Source organism: Rhagoletis pomonella, unplaced genomic scaffold (genome assembly GCF_013731165.1).
Source record: "Rhagoletis pomonella isolate Grant_MI unplaced genomic scaffold, Rhpom_1.0 Rhpom_scaffold_00003, whole genome shotgun sequence".
NCBI lineage: Eukaryota > Metazoa > Arthropoda > Insecta > Diptera > Tephritidae > Rhagoletis > Rhagoletis pomonella.
The window spans coordinates 73,289,211-73,303,292 of NW_023458557.1; the positions used below are offsets into that span (position 1 = coordinate 73,289,211).

At 32.9% G+C, this 14,082-nt stretch overlaps 1 protein-coding gene across 1 annotated transcript in view; it reads right to left on the reverse strand.

Annotated features, from left to right (window-relative positions):
* LOC118736362 overlaps positions 1–14,082 on the reverse strand; it is a 210,040-nt gene that overhangs the window by 106,152 nt on the left and 89,806 nt on the right. Inside the window, exons 4-5 of the mRNA XM_036466457.1 lie at positions 4,978–5,084; positions 2,812–2,908 (exon numbers count right to left, since the gene is read on the reverse strand). Of these exons, the coding sequence (XP_036322350.1) occupies positions 2,812–2,908; positions 4,978–5,084 (204 nt within the window). The remainder of the gene's footprint in view (positions 1–2,811; positions 2,909–4,977; positions 5,085–14,082) is intronic.

A 14,082-nucleotide genomic window follows, 5' to 3' on the forward strand; every position in this document is an offset into this window, starting at 1 on the left:
CACATATTGCAAGCTTTGGTCGCTTTTGGAACACAAACAAAGTTGATAGCATTTTCCATGTATTAAATGAAGGAAAGTAAGTTAATATTTATGTCAAATGTTTTTATTGTATAACGTACATCTGTATGTACGATACATATGTATGTATATTAGACTGCATCACCAAAAAAAGTTGCGGTTTTTCCACCGGGATAACAAAATTTGTTATATTTAAGACGTTCACCAAAATATTTAAGAAAAATATTAAGATTTAAGTGAGCTGGACCGATTTGAAAATACCTCCAAAGTTTTTTATGAATAAAAATAATTTCGTAAAGAACTTTTGAAAAAAGATCTTTTCAACGGAATCGTAAGAATGAAATTTTGATGCTGTTTTTTTACTTTTTTCAAAGTTAGATTTACGAAAAACTTGAATAACTGGGCTAAAACTATTCTGATTTAGACTTATGGGATCTCAGTAGAATAGTATTTTCACACTGTTTTTATTTCTGTCAAAAAAAAATTATTCGTGTCCCAATTTTTATTTTTTTTTTCATATACCAACACATCTTAATTCATCTTTGTATGACGTTCGTTCATCCTACCTTGCTCTTTCATCCTTTGAATGAGTTTATTAGCAAAGAAATAAAAAGGGTGAGAAAATACCTTTCCACCGACAGCTCTTAAGTCTAAATCAGAAGAGTTTAGGCTCAGTTATTCAAGTTTTTCTTATACAATTTTTGAAAAAAGTTAAAAGAAACAGCATCAAAAATCTCATCATTACGATTCCGTTAAAATTTTAAAAAAAAATTTTTTTTTTTATTATTTTTATACAAATTTCTAAGCTTAACCCGTTTTGTAATTTGAGGGGATTTACAAAAAAAAAAGTTTTAAGAAACTGTATTTATTCTATTTTTGGAGGTATTTTGAAATTGGTCCAGCTCACTTAAATCTTAATATTTTTTCGAAATATTTTGGTGGGCGTCTTAAAATATAATAGATTTTATAATTCCAATGGAAAAACAGTACCTTTTTTTTTGTATGGGGAGTGATGCAGTCTAATGTTTATACATATATATATAATGTTTATACTCTAAAAATATTTCAGATTTTCTCAAAATCCTGCTTCTTAATACCACCGATTATACATATTGGACGATCCAAACAAATTTATATCGGAGTCCACCGGCAAGGCTTTAGATTATTTCCATTGGACGCACTCAAAACAAAATCCAATGAATTGTTCTTGCATTCAAATGGGTGTTGTTGGCTTCAGCCGTTGGCAAAATGAAACATGCAAGTCTCAGAGTTATTTCATATGCGAAGCACCAAAGAAAATATAAAGCGGTGGTATTTATGTAAATAAATATATGACACACACATATACAAATACATACATACATACATGCACATACATATTTTCATTTGCTAATAAATATATACAATAAGGAAATGTAGATTAGTGGCGAAGAACAGTTTATCTGTTTATTTTTTTTATTTTTTATTTTTTTTGTATATTCGGGCTTGAAAATATTGCTTCTGAAAACCGAAGCCATAAAAAAAAATTGAGGGCCTCTTGAATTTATGATTTTTAAATATTACACCGTGTGACAGTAACTTTTTGAGGTGTGTTTTTAGTCTTTTTTTAAATTTCAAAGGCATGAATATTTCAATAAGCTTTCTAAAATACATAGAGCGATGAAATGTTGAATGTAGTTTCCAAAACATCTTAATGCTAATTTATTATTATTATTATCTTCGTTTTTTTTTTGTTTTTGTTTTTTTTTCGAGCTCCGTGAAATTGTAGATTCCGAATTATATTAATTTTTCTTGGCTTCCATTGTGAAATACGACATTTGAAAATCCCATTTAAGTTCAGTATTGAAAAAGCTTAGTCTCGCAAAATCTTAGTACCTAGTAATTTCTGTATCGAAAAATTTTAATCCTAAAAAAATTAAGATCTTCAGTTAGACCTGATAATATTATCCGCAAAAAATTCAATGCCGAAAAATTTTAGTCCTGCAAAATGTTTGTAGAAAAAATCTTCAATTCAGAAAAATTTCAAACGCCAACAAAAATTTGTCACAATAAATTTTAGTCCCGAAATATTCCAATGCCGACATGTGCCGAAAAACTTCGCCCCAGAGTAAATAAAATCCTAAAAACTTCAGTCCCAATTCGCATTGAGTCCCGAAATGTTTAATGAAGTTTTAGAAACCTATCAATTCGCATTAAAAATTAATTTGCAGCTTTTAAACGTTTGTTTTGATGTTTTTTTTTTTCTTTCTGCATAAAGATACTTTATTTTTCTTTAGCAATACGAAATATATAAATGCCGTAATATGGCAGTACTGAAAAATTTCAATCTGAAAAATCTTAATCGCACAAAGTTTTAGTACCGAAAAATTTCCGTCCCAAAATCTTGAAAAATTGGAAGGCCGAAAAATTTTAATCCCGCAAAATTTTAGTGTCTAAAAATTTCTGGTCGCAAAAAATTTCGGTGCTGAAAACTTTCAACCCAGCTAAATTTTAATCGCAAAAAATTTAAGTACCGACAAAATTTAGTGCCGCAAATTTTTCAATCGCGACAATTTCGCTTTTTTGTTGGTTATTGTTTTTACTATTATTATTTTTTTATAAGAAAATTCATCTCCAGTTTGCAAATAATTCCGAAATTTTTATTTAAGTTTCAGAAAATATTAAATTACCAAAAATAGGTCCTTTTAAATATGTTTTATGGTTTTGTTTTTTATGGCCCAAAGATTTGGTTACATGAAAGGGTGCACCTTAATTTAAACTAAAAAATTTATTAAGAAGTTCTCCAAAACTTACCTTAAATATAAATTGCCCCATATCGGAGGCACGTTCGTTAGCTGAACCAGATGCTCTCTTGAAACAATGCAGATAATCGCGTGTTAATACGAAGTACCTGAAAAAATTTGCAATAAGAAGTTATTTAGTCAATGAATGGCCATAACTTTAACAAAAGTAAAACATAGTAACGAAAGCAAAAGATAAAACTAATTGGGAATCAGTCGTAGTTAAACTATTGAAGATTTAGTAGATTTTAAATTAAAAAAAAGAGAATTGGAAAGAAGTGCCTTTTACACAACGATGGGTAAAATAATGTTCCATCTGAATTAGATAGTTTGTATTAAATTTGGTTTCAGTCCGGGAGACTACCTATCGTACTATTTTTTTCTTATGATAATAATAATAATAATAGATTGGCGCTTACACATATGTTAGTGTTTGGCCGAGCTTCTCCTCCGATTTGTGGCGTGCGCCTTGATGTTGTCACACAAAGCGGAGGGACCTACAGTTTTACGCCGACTCCGAACGGCGATTGTATTTTTATGAGAAGCTGTTTTTCATGGCAGAAATACACTCGGAGGTTTGCCATTGCCTGCCGAGGGACGACCGCTGTTAAGAAAAAACCTTTTTTCTATATTTTTGCGATGTTGCTTTGACCAGGGTTTGAACCCAGGCATTGTGGAGTGGAAGCGCGCACTGCGTACCACTACACCACAGCGGCCGATAGTAAAAGTATTAAGAGCAGCAGTACCTAATCACTCTGGAAATGGTTTTGGTTGACGTAAGCCGAAGTCGTCCACCGTAGCCAAGTGGGGTTCGCAGTAGGGTTCTTGGATTATTTGGTTCCAGGATAGTTCGTTGATCCACTTACAGGTTGGCGTTCTGACCCCGTAATTAAATTTTTTGCCGCCGAAACAATTACTGTGTCTCGGACATGGCGAGGAAAAAGTCTGAGTTCCATACTGAAAGATTAGGCTTTTCAAATCCAATGTGTCTTCGTTACTGCCATATGGCTGTTCCATCTGGAAAGTCACAACAGCAATAAATATTGCCAAGAAATCCATAGAACGGAAATGCCCTTATTGGCAGAGACACGCCTCTCGGCAAACCCCGCGAAACGTGACAGCCGATCGACGAATGAAGCAACTCGGGTTAAGCTGGAAAGAGATCCAAGCTCAGTAGGTGCCCTATGCACTGCTTGGTATCAAAGGAAAGAAAAGGAAGAGATGAGAGATTTCGGTGGATAAGTCTCAGAATGCTGTGCAAACTGTCAAACATATCTTCGCCTCTTACTTAACAATCGCCGAAGTTCAGGTGGCTATCAGGTGGGCAAATACCCCCGGACTACACATGCAGGAAAATTCTAGGTCCGCGAAGCGAATACTGCCCTATTGGGTTCTTCAATTTGTCGATGACTACTCTTTTCATTCACAATACTTGAGCGGGGAGACCTGCTAACAAAAAACAGTCTTGTCGCTAAACGGTAGTGAAGATTCCTAAGGCGTCGCTATTTCCGTACTACACATGCAACCCGACACCAGTGAAGCAGCAGAATGGCTTTCACATGGAATAGCGCAACCACTGCCCATTCGAGCAACGCCCTAAATACTAAGGTACTCTTGGATTTAACCGTACGCGCCCCTGTGGGTGAATCGTCCTAGCAGACGCACTTAGAAAAGATTGACGCCTCCTCTCTTCCTCAGTAACCAAAAGAGTGGACGAAGAATTATCTGAGTGATCGCAAGGAGCTGACAACATACATATGTTAGCAAAAGGGAATAAAAGTAGTGAGAGGTGTACTCTCTGGCCATTCCAACCACATCTCAACATAATCATCCAAAAATATACAGAAATACTTATTTAATGCCTACCACCTCTCGAGAATCGACATTTACATTTTCACCACGGCACTGTGTCCAGGCTGAGTTTTCCCATTTTTTATTTTCTTAATAATCCACGGCCAACAATTAAAGCGGACTTTCAAAAAAAATGCAGGTTTTAAATTAATTATTCGACAATTCGTTTTGGGCCGCTTTATCTCACGTACCTACAAAATTTTTTATGCATTTTAATTTTTTCTTTTTGCTGATGCATCCCTATTTTACTGATTCTGCTATTTTTTGGCGGCATTCAGTCGGTTGACGCATTTAATTCGTTCTTGTTTTATTGTTATTGCTCACTTACCTTTCCTTCCAGCGTGAAAAAAGGCGGTCACGTTGCTGCCACAGCAGGCCACGTTTAATTGGACCTGTCATTGAGGTGACTGGTATGCGACCGGCAAGCAGAGATTGCTGCAACGAGAAAAGAAAAAAAGGCGGTTAATGAATTGAAGGTGGGTATGCAGTGCAATGCGAATGGTTTGTATGCATTTTAAGTGAAATTGCAGCAATTGCATTATACAAATTAATACGAAATAAAAAAGGATGGCTATATGTATTGTTAAAAAATAGGTAGGATTTTTAAGAAATAAAATATGCAGTATTTCTTTATGATTTTTTACAAAAGTTTTTTTCCTTAAAATAAATAATGGTTTGCTCAAAAAAAATGAGTTTTCAAAAAACATTTTTTTTTTTAAATATGACCATATGGGCAGATATGACCTTCCTAAAAATTATTTTTCCTACATACATACGATGTTTTCCCTAAGATGATTTTAATATATTTTTTTAATTCTATATTCTCTGAAGAATTAAATTTTACCGCAATAATTTTTCTCCGAAAAATCTTCGTTTCTAATGTTGGTAATTTTTTTGGGTAAAAGGAGTTTTGTTGTAACTTATGTTAATTTCGTCAACAAATTTTTTTTAAATAAAAATAGAAAAACCTTGGTTTGATTTTTTTTTTATTTTGATATAAATATATTTTTTACTAAAATTGCATGATATAAATACCAGGCGCATTTTAAAAACAAATGTTTTCTCCTTAAAAAAATAATTTTTTCCTAAAAAGATATTTTTTCCAAAAAAACTATTCTTTCTTATGTATGGTCAAAATTTTTCGCTATTTTTTAAATATCTTTTTTATTTTTTATTTATTTTTGTACATAATTTTTTGTACAAATATTAGGATCTTCTCTAAAATAATTTTTCTAAAAAACTACTTTTTTCCCCAGGCTGGTAGAGGATATTGTAATTAGACGTGCTGATTTTTCTTGAAGCCCAATAGGTTTTGTATATATATTTCGTTAATTTGCTATTTTGAATGCCGGTTCAAGGTTTTCGAAGCCACTCTATGCGCTCAGAACGATTTCTTATGCTTAGAGCGTTTTCTCAAGAAGTTTTTCAAATTTATCTGCCAGGAAAAATCTTTTTTTTTTAGCAAAATTTGTATTTAAAAGGCAGATAAATTTTAAAAACTACTTGAGAAAACGGCTCTTAAGGAAAAGCAATTGTTTTTTAAAACGTATATTCTTTGTTAGATTCGTCGCGAAAATTAACGAAAAAATGGCCCTTGCATTAAAAATTCATTCCGGCATTCACTTGAGTTTGCTCCGCCATCCATTTATATTATCTACACATACTACATACAAACACACATGTATACATACATACATACATAGTACTATAAGTATATAACAGAGTGTATAACAATTTATCAACACCGTGAAATAGAAAACACCATACAATATTTTCACAAATGAAAATGGAAAAAGGAAAATAGGTTTGTACTTGTATAAGTAAGTATTCATGTCCATATATTGTAGGCAACATTTAAGTGAAAATGTGGCTAACAAATCCTTCAGTTCCTGTTGTTTCTCGTGGTAAATCATTTCACTTGACACAGCAACCCCCACTGGGGCACAGCTGCCACACTGATTTTGCACGAATTGCTCTTTTAAGTACCGAAGCTGTGTATTGTTTTTTGTTGTTTTTTATGCCGCTCATTCATTGTTGTTTTATAAAATAAATGATGCTGCCAAATTTGTATATTAAGTATTCGTATAGCCTACCAAAAATAATGCGGCCCAAATCCGCGCAAACAATTGTGACCAAATTGAGTAGATGTACTAAATACACACATACATACTTAAGTGAGTACGTATGAATAATGATGGTGACACTTTAATCTTTTTTTTTGCCAGCATTGTTGCCATGCCTTTCTACTAAACATTTATAAATGGTATTACTAAGGTTAAATTTGACGACAATTATCTACACCAACTGTTTGGAATTTTGCAAAATTTATTTAGAGCATTTAATAAAGTGTCACATAAGCTTTATTTGTTTACATACTAAATAAGTCATTGGTTTTTTTCCTTTTGAAAAGTCTTACTTGGCAATTTCGGAAACTGTTTTTCAACACAATACAGTTCTACTGTATTCAATTCTTTTCTGTCTTTCGAGAGACTAACTAAAAAATCTGCTAACGAACTCTTATCATTATTCTGTTTGTCTTTTAACAATAAGTACTTTCAGAAATTTAGAAAAATGTCTTACTTTTTTAAACAGTAAAACTGAAATTTAGAAGAAAATTAGATTAAAAACATAATAATAAAGAAAGTAAAGTTGCTAAATTCCAAATGAATTAAAAAATAAGACCTAAAAAATATAAAAAATAAAATAAAATATAATATAAAACATAAACATTAAATTTATAACAATAAAATTTAAAAATTAAAATAAAGTTAAATTAAAGAGAGCAAAAATTTAAAAATAAAACATTAATAATACAAGTTTCTAAAAATTAAATGATATAAAAAATATATTTCTCTTTAATAGCTAAGAAAATAAAGTTGCTAATTAAAAAAAAAATATTTTTGTTTTTTAAATAATAGATTCTAAAATTATAAAACACTAAAATTAAAAAAAAAATAGATAATTAAGAAAGTTCAATTATTTTTAGCAACTAAATTTAAAACAATAAAATCTAAAAGTTAAATTAAAAAGCAAAAAGTTTATTGGAAAAGTAAGCAAAAAATATATGTTTCTAAGAATTAAATGAAACTAAAAAATGTAATTTGTTACATCAATAAGATTTAAAAATAAAAATAAATGAAATTGAAAAAAATGATATAAAAAGTTTCGGTTTTTTTGGGAGATTTTCGTGATATTGTCCGGATTTTTGGGGTCTTTCGATATATTTTGGAAACTCAAAACAAGAAGTATGTACATCTTAACTTTTTCCACGACTTCCCGTGGTTTTTGGACTTTCATGGGATTCATCAGAACGTTTTGAAATTTTTTGGAAGCTATCAGGTTTAAAAGTCTACTTAAATCTTAGCCTTGCTTTTTATTAATTCATAAAGGCTGGTCTCCAGCCCACAAGAAAAATGTTTAATTCTTTCTTTCGCTTGAAAATGCAGCAGGGAAAAGCAGAAAAAACCTTTAGAAAAATTTAACAGACGATGTAAGAAATCTTTTGAGAACTGCTACTGATTTACGAAAATTTTGAAAAAAAAAATTTGAGCTGTTTTTCATAAAAGAATTGTGTTTTTCTTAAGGGCTGGATTAACGATTTCTTTCTGCTCAATAAATAGCAGGCTAAGTTAAACTAAAAAAGTAGCAAACAAAAATTCGTGTTTCTTGCTAGAATAATTTAAAAAAATAATATCTATTTTATTTTCAACAATTTTTATTGAGCTTGAGGCCGTTTTTAATGAAAAACTAACATTAAACATTAAAAACGGCCTCAAGCTCAATACAAATTATTGAATATAAGTGTTATAAGGCCATAAATAACACAAACAAAATATTTATTTTATTATAAAATACATATTCGCTGTGGTCTTAAATTTTAATAGTTTCTACAAAGCACACACCAAACGACATAAAATAAGCATTCAAAAAACAAAGAAAAAAATTATCAGCTTACTTTATCTTTACACTCACCGTTAGTAAACGATTGATAAAAATATTTGGCGTCATGGTTCTTTATTTAGATTTAAGCAAGAAAATTATTCCTTGGTACTTGTAGGTACCATAAAAATTCAACATTAACTTTTAATCCTTTCAAAAATGTATGCACAAATTTTTCGCGATTATTTTTGTACCATATTTTTATTTTCTTGTCTTCGATTTTTTGCTTATTTCCTTAGGAATGCACTTCAATTTTCACAATTAACGAAATTTGTTGAAAACATTATGTATTATTTATTGTCTTTTATTTTGTGTTTTTTTTTTTGAATTTCACACAAGTAAATAATAAAAAATACACGATTTTCTGCAAATATTCAATTGTTTAGAAACAATTTGCTTTTGGCAAACGAACGAATTGACGTCAATGGCATTGAACTGGCAAAGGCGATTTGGCGCGTGGCTGGCGGGGATTTAATTATTTTCACTTGCAATTGTTTTTACTTGTGTTGATATGTGTCTTGTAAACAAAAGAAAAAAGCTAGATAGATGTGCATACATATGTCATCATTTAACTAATACTCGTTTAAAATAAATGAGAATTTTTTTTTTTAATAATTTAAAAAATAAATTTTCATTTTCTTGTTTTTTGTAGATAACCTTTTTTTTTGTTTTACCAACTTTTCAAATCACAATTTGTCATTTTACTTTAATAATCGTTTTGTTAAAGTCTGCAACATTTACTGCGCTCCTCCATCACACTGACTCCACCAACAGCCAACCGGTCGCATTGAAAGTAAAACTACAAATAAAATTTTGATTTCTAGTTCTTTTCTCAAACACTCCTCATCTTCTAATACGCCTAATTTTGCTATTCAATGCAGAAGCAGGTAACCAACTACCAACAAACGAACATCTGCACATTTCTAGTGTTTGTTGTGTGTGTCTGTTTGCATTTTTTTTCTCACATACAAACATGTGTTTTTAAGTGTTTGTATGGCGCACATGTGCTTAGCGGAAGCGGTAATCACTTAAATGGCAATATGACAATAACTATAAAAAATTAAACAACAACAATGATGTACTATGTCAGACAAAGCGGCTGGTTGGCATCTTTCGACTACGCAAAATAATTTATGGCAACATCTTCGAATAGTAAAACAAAAAAAAACAAGTATTCGTATAAAGATTGTTGGTTTTTTCCACTGGACACCCACGTTTTTGCACACATGCTAAATTAAATCAAAATTTATGCGAGTACATATGCGACATGTGTGACTCAAGCGTTGCAAAAATATGACTTACATACTATGTACATATGTGTATAAGCTAATCGTAGTTCCTCTCTATACAGTTTTTGGTAAAAAATGTTCAATGCGTGACGTATTTCATGAACTTCACTCTCGGACGTCAACTCCTCTTATGACGCGGGCAGCTTGCTATTGACAGAACCCACTCGCCGTCTGTATCTACACTTAAGGCCCTGTAGAATACTAAATAGTAGCACTGCTAGCTATGTCATCTACGGAAACCAAGTTTAAGATAATCAAATAATGCAAGATGGATATATGCTCGGTGAATCAGTCAATTTTCAACTCTCTCTCTCTCTGGCCATAGGAACATAGATGACAACGAGAGAGCAGACGAATTGGCCAAGGCAGGAGCTGGTTTGGATGAATATGTAGCGGTGGTACTGGGATACTGCCCTCAGACAAATACAAACAGCACTTTCTGAAACTAGCAAGGAGGAAGTGGTCGGAGATCCACGCTTGTAAGATAGCACGTGAGCTTTGGCAAGACTATAGCAGGAAAAGAAAAGCTGTGCTGCCATTTCCAAAGGTAGAAGTATTTAGGATTGTAGCGACAATCATTGGCTGCTAGGAAGACATGCTTATATTTAGCATAGGACTTTTACACGACTATGTCGCAGCTGCGACATAGATGGACGCAAGGAAGCAGTATATATTTTCCTGCACGAATGCCCAAGTCGGACTTCTTTAAGACACACTTTCAGTCACTGTTCTCCCCACCATTACTTCACCGATGTTTTATGAACATAAGCGCTACAGGAACTCATGAAATATTCCAGTTCAGCCACTCAAACGGTACCACAACGTGTCCAGAGGGCTTTAGTGTACCTCTCTCCTTTAATGGGTGCAGCAAGTGACTTCAGCCTACGCTAACCTGGCTTAGACTTTTCCCCAGCATATGGATTTCGCGTATATGCAGGCGATCCAAAAATCTACCTAATTATACCGGGAATAATCGTTATCCCATCCATTGATCCTAGCAAGTGCATTTCAATAGCTTTTTCGCATGAATTTTCAGTTTGACCGTTAAGAGTGGATGCCTGATCAGGTCTAACCTACGATATTCTGCAATTTGGAATATTAATCTCCCGCCCTGATCACCTCCAAGATTTTTCAGTGGCATAGTTGGTCATTACACCGCGACGTGAGGAATATATATGAATATATGGCAACGTTTAGCCACGCAGAGACAGTCTATCGTGAACCTTCAAACGTCTATACATTACATTAGCAATCACACATGCCCGACGACATAACTGCAGCCATATAGTATGTACTTAGCCAAGCGTAATCTCTTAAACGGCCTTGGGAAACGTCATATTATATCATCTATGATCATGGAAAAGATAGGATATAAAATATCAGACGGCATTAGAGTAGCATCGATGGCCCAAGAATCAGACTATATATGTGAAATAATCGAGCTTTGTTCAAGCGGAGCGCACAAGGGGATAAAGGAGAACTGCGGATTGTTTAGTCAGGTCAGCAGCAGCCACACCAGGCCTAAGCCATTGCATCTAGTAGGTCCAAACACAATAAAGGAAGAGCCCAAGAAAGAAATAGTCGAAATAAGAGACAGGCAATGGCAAGGCAACGCAGGACTCCGCCAAGCCAAAAGCTTATTGGGGGTACAACCTGAAAGATTAACCTTCCTAATTGGAAGCTATTATCGCAGTCATCCCCACAGGGGCAGCAGTGTAAGAAATCATCTGCATAAGCTGGCATCTGCCCAAATGATCTCGCTTTTGCAACTCAGCTCAAGAAACACCATTACACCTATTCCTTGATTGCGAGGCTAATTCCAGAAGACGATATGAGTCAAGGCTCAATGTGAGCAAGGAATGAGCATATAATGCTTAAGAAGTCACTCCAACCATAGTCATTCATAAAATTCAGCACTTCGGCGGATGTCATCTGCCAGATTCTGGACGTAAACAATAACTGTTTACCAAGGTGTACAAGTATCAGTGCACTTATATGTGAGCAAACACATAGCAGACAAAACCTGCACTTGATATCATCAGAAAGTTCTCTTTTGCAAATGTGGTACCTTAGCTTAGAGTATCCTGTCAGGTATCCACCAATTGTAATACTTAAACCTAAACATAGACTTGACTCCGTTTTATGTGAGTATAATCCCTAATAGAGACTTTTCGTGGTGAACGTCGATTTTGAGACTACTTGATTCAGTAAGCTCTCACGTCTATAGTTAAAAAAAAGTCAGTTCACAAAAAAAGAAAATGTGGAGGAAGAAATAGTTGCTTTGTGTTTTACTCTAGCAATAACGGAAATGAGGCGAGGAAACATTTCAGTAGGAAATAAACCTGGAATATGGTCTGATAGCATTTTGCCTGTGAATTTGACAATGGCGTTAATTAATATCTCCCCTTTTCATGCAGCTTAGATTCGGCAGTCTTGGGGCATTCCAACAAAGCCAATGTCTATGGAAAATTATCAGCTCCTCTCGTTTTTGAGATCACCTCTTAGCCTCAAGGAAACAACTTTCAAATTATAGCTCAATTTAAGTCATACTGAAATTTCAACTCAGGCATAAAATCGCAAATATTTTTAGTACTTTTTTTTACTACATACTTATTTCATACCAAAATGCGGTATCCTACTTTAACAAAAAAAAATAAATAAATACTTAAATATTTACTACTAAATACGAGTAGTTAGTTATTTATGTACTAAATATAAGTTTTCACATAAAAATGCAAAAAATACAACGAATCGCATTTATCTGGTCGCCTCCCAATACATATCACAAATAAGTTGCGCCATAAAAAGAGCTCAGCCTCTGACCATTTAAGTCTGCCAAATGACAATTGCAGCAATCACTTTGCCACATATTAATGAGTTTAGTCGTTAATTACAACAACAATTTCAATAAATTCATATACATTTTGTCGCAAACATTTATTTTTTACTTTATTTTAGTTTTTTGCTGCCTGACAAGCTGCCATATTTGGCGCTAAGCGACCTGTTTATCGCTTTGCTTTTGAGTGTTGATGTGTTGCACCTTTGAAATACATTCGTGGATAAGTAGTAAACATCCATAGTAAAACGCAGTAGTATAATACTTACTATTTTTCATTTAATTTATATGAACGTGTGTGTATATTTTACCGTATCAGAAAAAAAAATATTCGCACAATCCTGAGTCAGAAATATTTTCGTAAGGGGATGCAAAAAAAAAAATAAATAAAAACTTGTTGAGTGCAGAAGTCACCTTTTTACATTTCTCGTATGTATTCCAGGAGGAAAAATTGTTTGCTTAAATTAATTGACCTCAAGTACTCTGTTCCAGTACTCAGATTCTACCAAGCTGTTTGCAGCAGCATGATGAAGCTGAAAAATTAAATAGAAAATTCAAAATAAAAACTGCACTTTCATATAACTGCGACAATTTGAAAGCTTCACTTCGCCCGGAACGGTTTCGTTTGGCTCGGCTCCGCTTTGAATGGGAACGTACCCTCAGAATCTTGGATGTACTGTGAGCTTATTCGTGTTTGTTTGTAAGGTAGTACGGTCTAACGTACATAGGTACATACAAATTTTTTAATTTTTTTTCTTTTCTTAAATGTTTACATTATTCTGTACTACATATCTACTTGTGGATTGATTACACCATCCGACAGTCAATTTTACACACAAAAAAATCAATATATTCGCAAAACCATGGGCTAAGTATAGTAAAACTGCGTTTTCAGTTTTTATCTCTGTCGCCAAAACTTTATAGTGAAAATATGACAAAAAAATATAACCTCAAAAAACTTTTTTTCATAATTCAGTGCAGATTAAATTTTTAGGTGTATAAGGAAGAGTAGGTATTGAATATGTCCTTTTACTCATTTTTGCAAAACCTAAAAGGAGTAATCAACACTCGACCAGATGCTCGAATTTCGTCCTTCTAACTTCATTAGCTTAAAAAAATTCAATTAATTAAAAGCGCATTTTCAATAACTACTTGTTTGTTGTTTTTTGAACTCTACAGAATTTTCCGTTTCATTCCGGATACCCATATTGTTATTTTACATTTCACTGAATTTTTTAAATAATTTTTGGAATTAATGATATCCTTAAAACAACAAAGTCCTTTTAAAAAATCCTGTCGTCAAACGGAAAAACTAAAAACGCAGTTTTAATATAATTGACCCCTTGTTTCATAAGTATATTGATTGCTT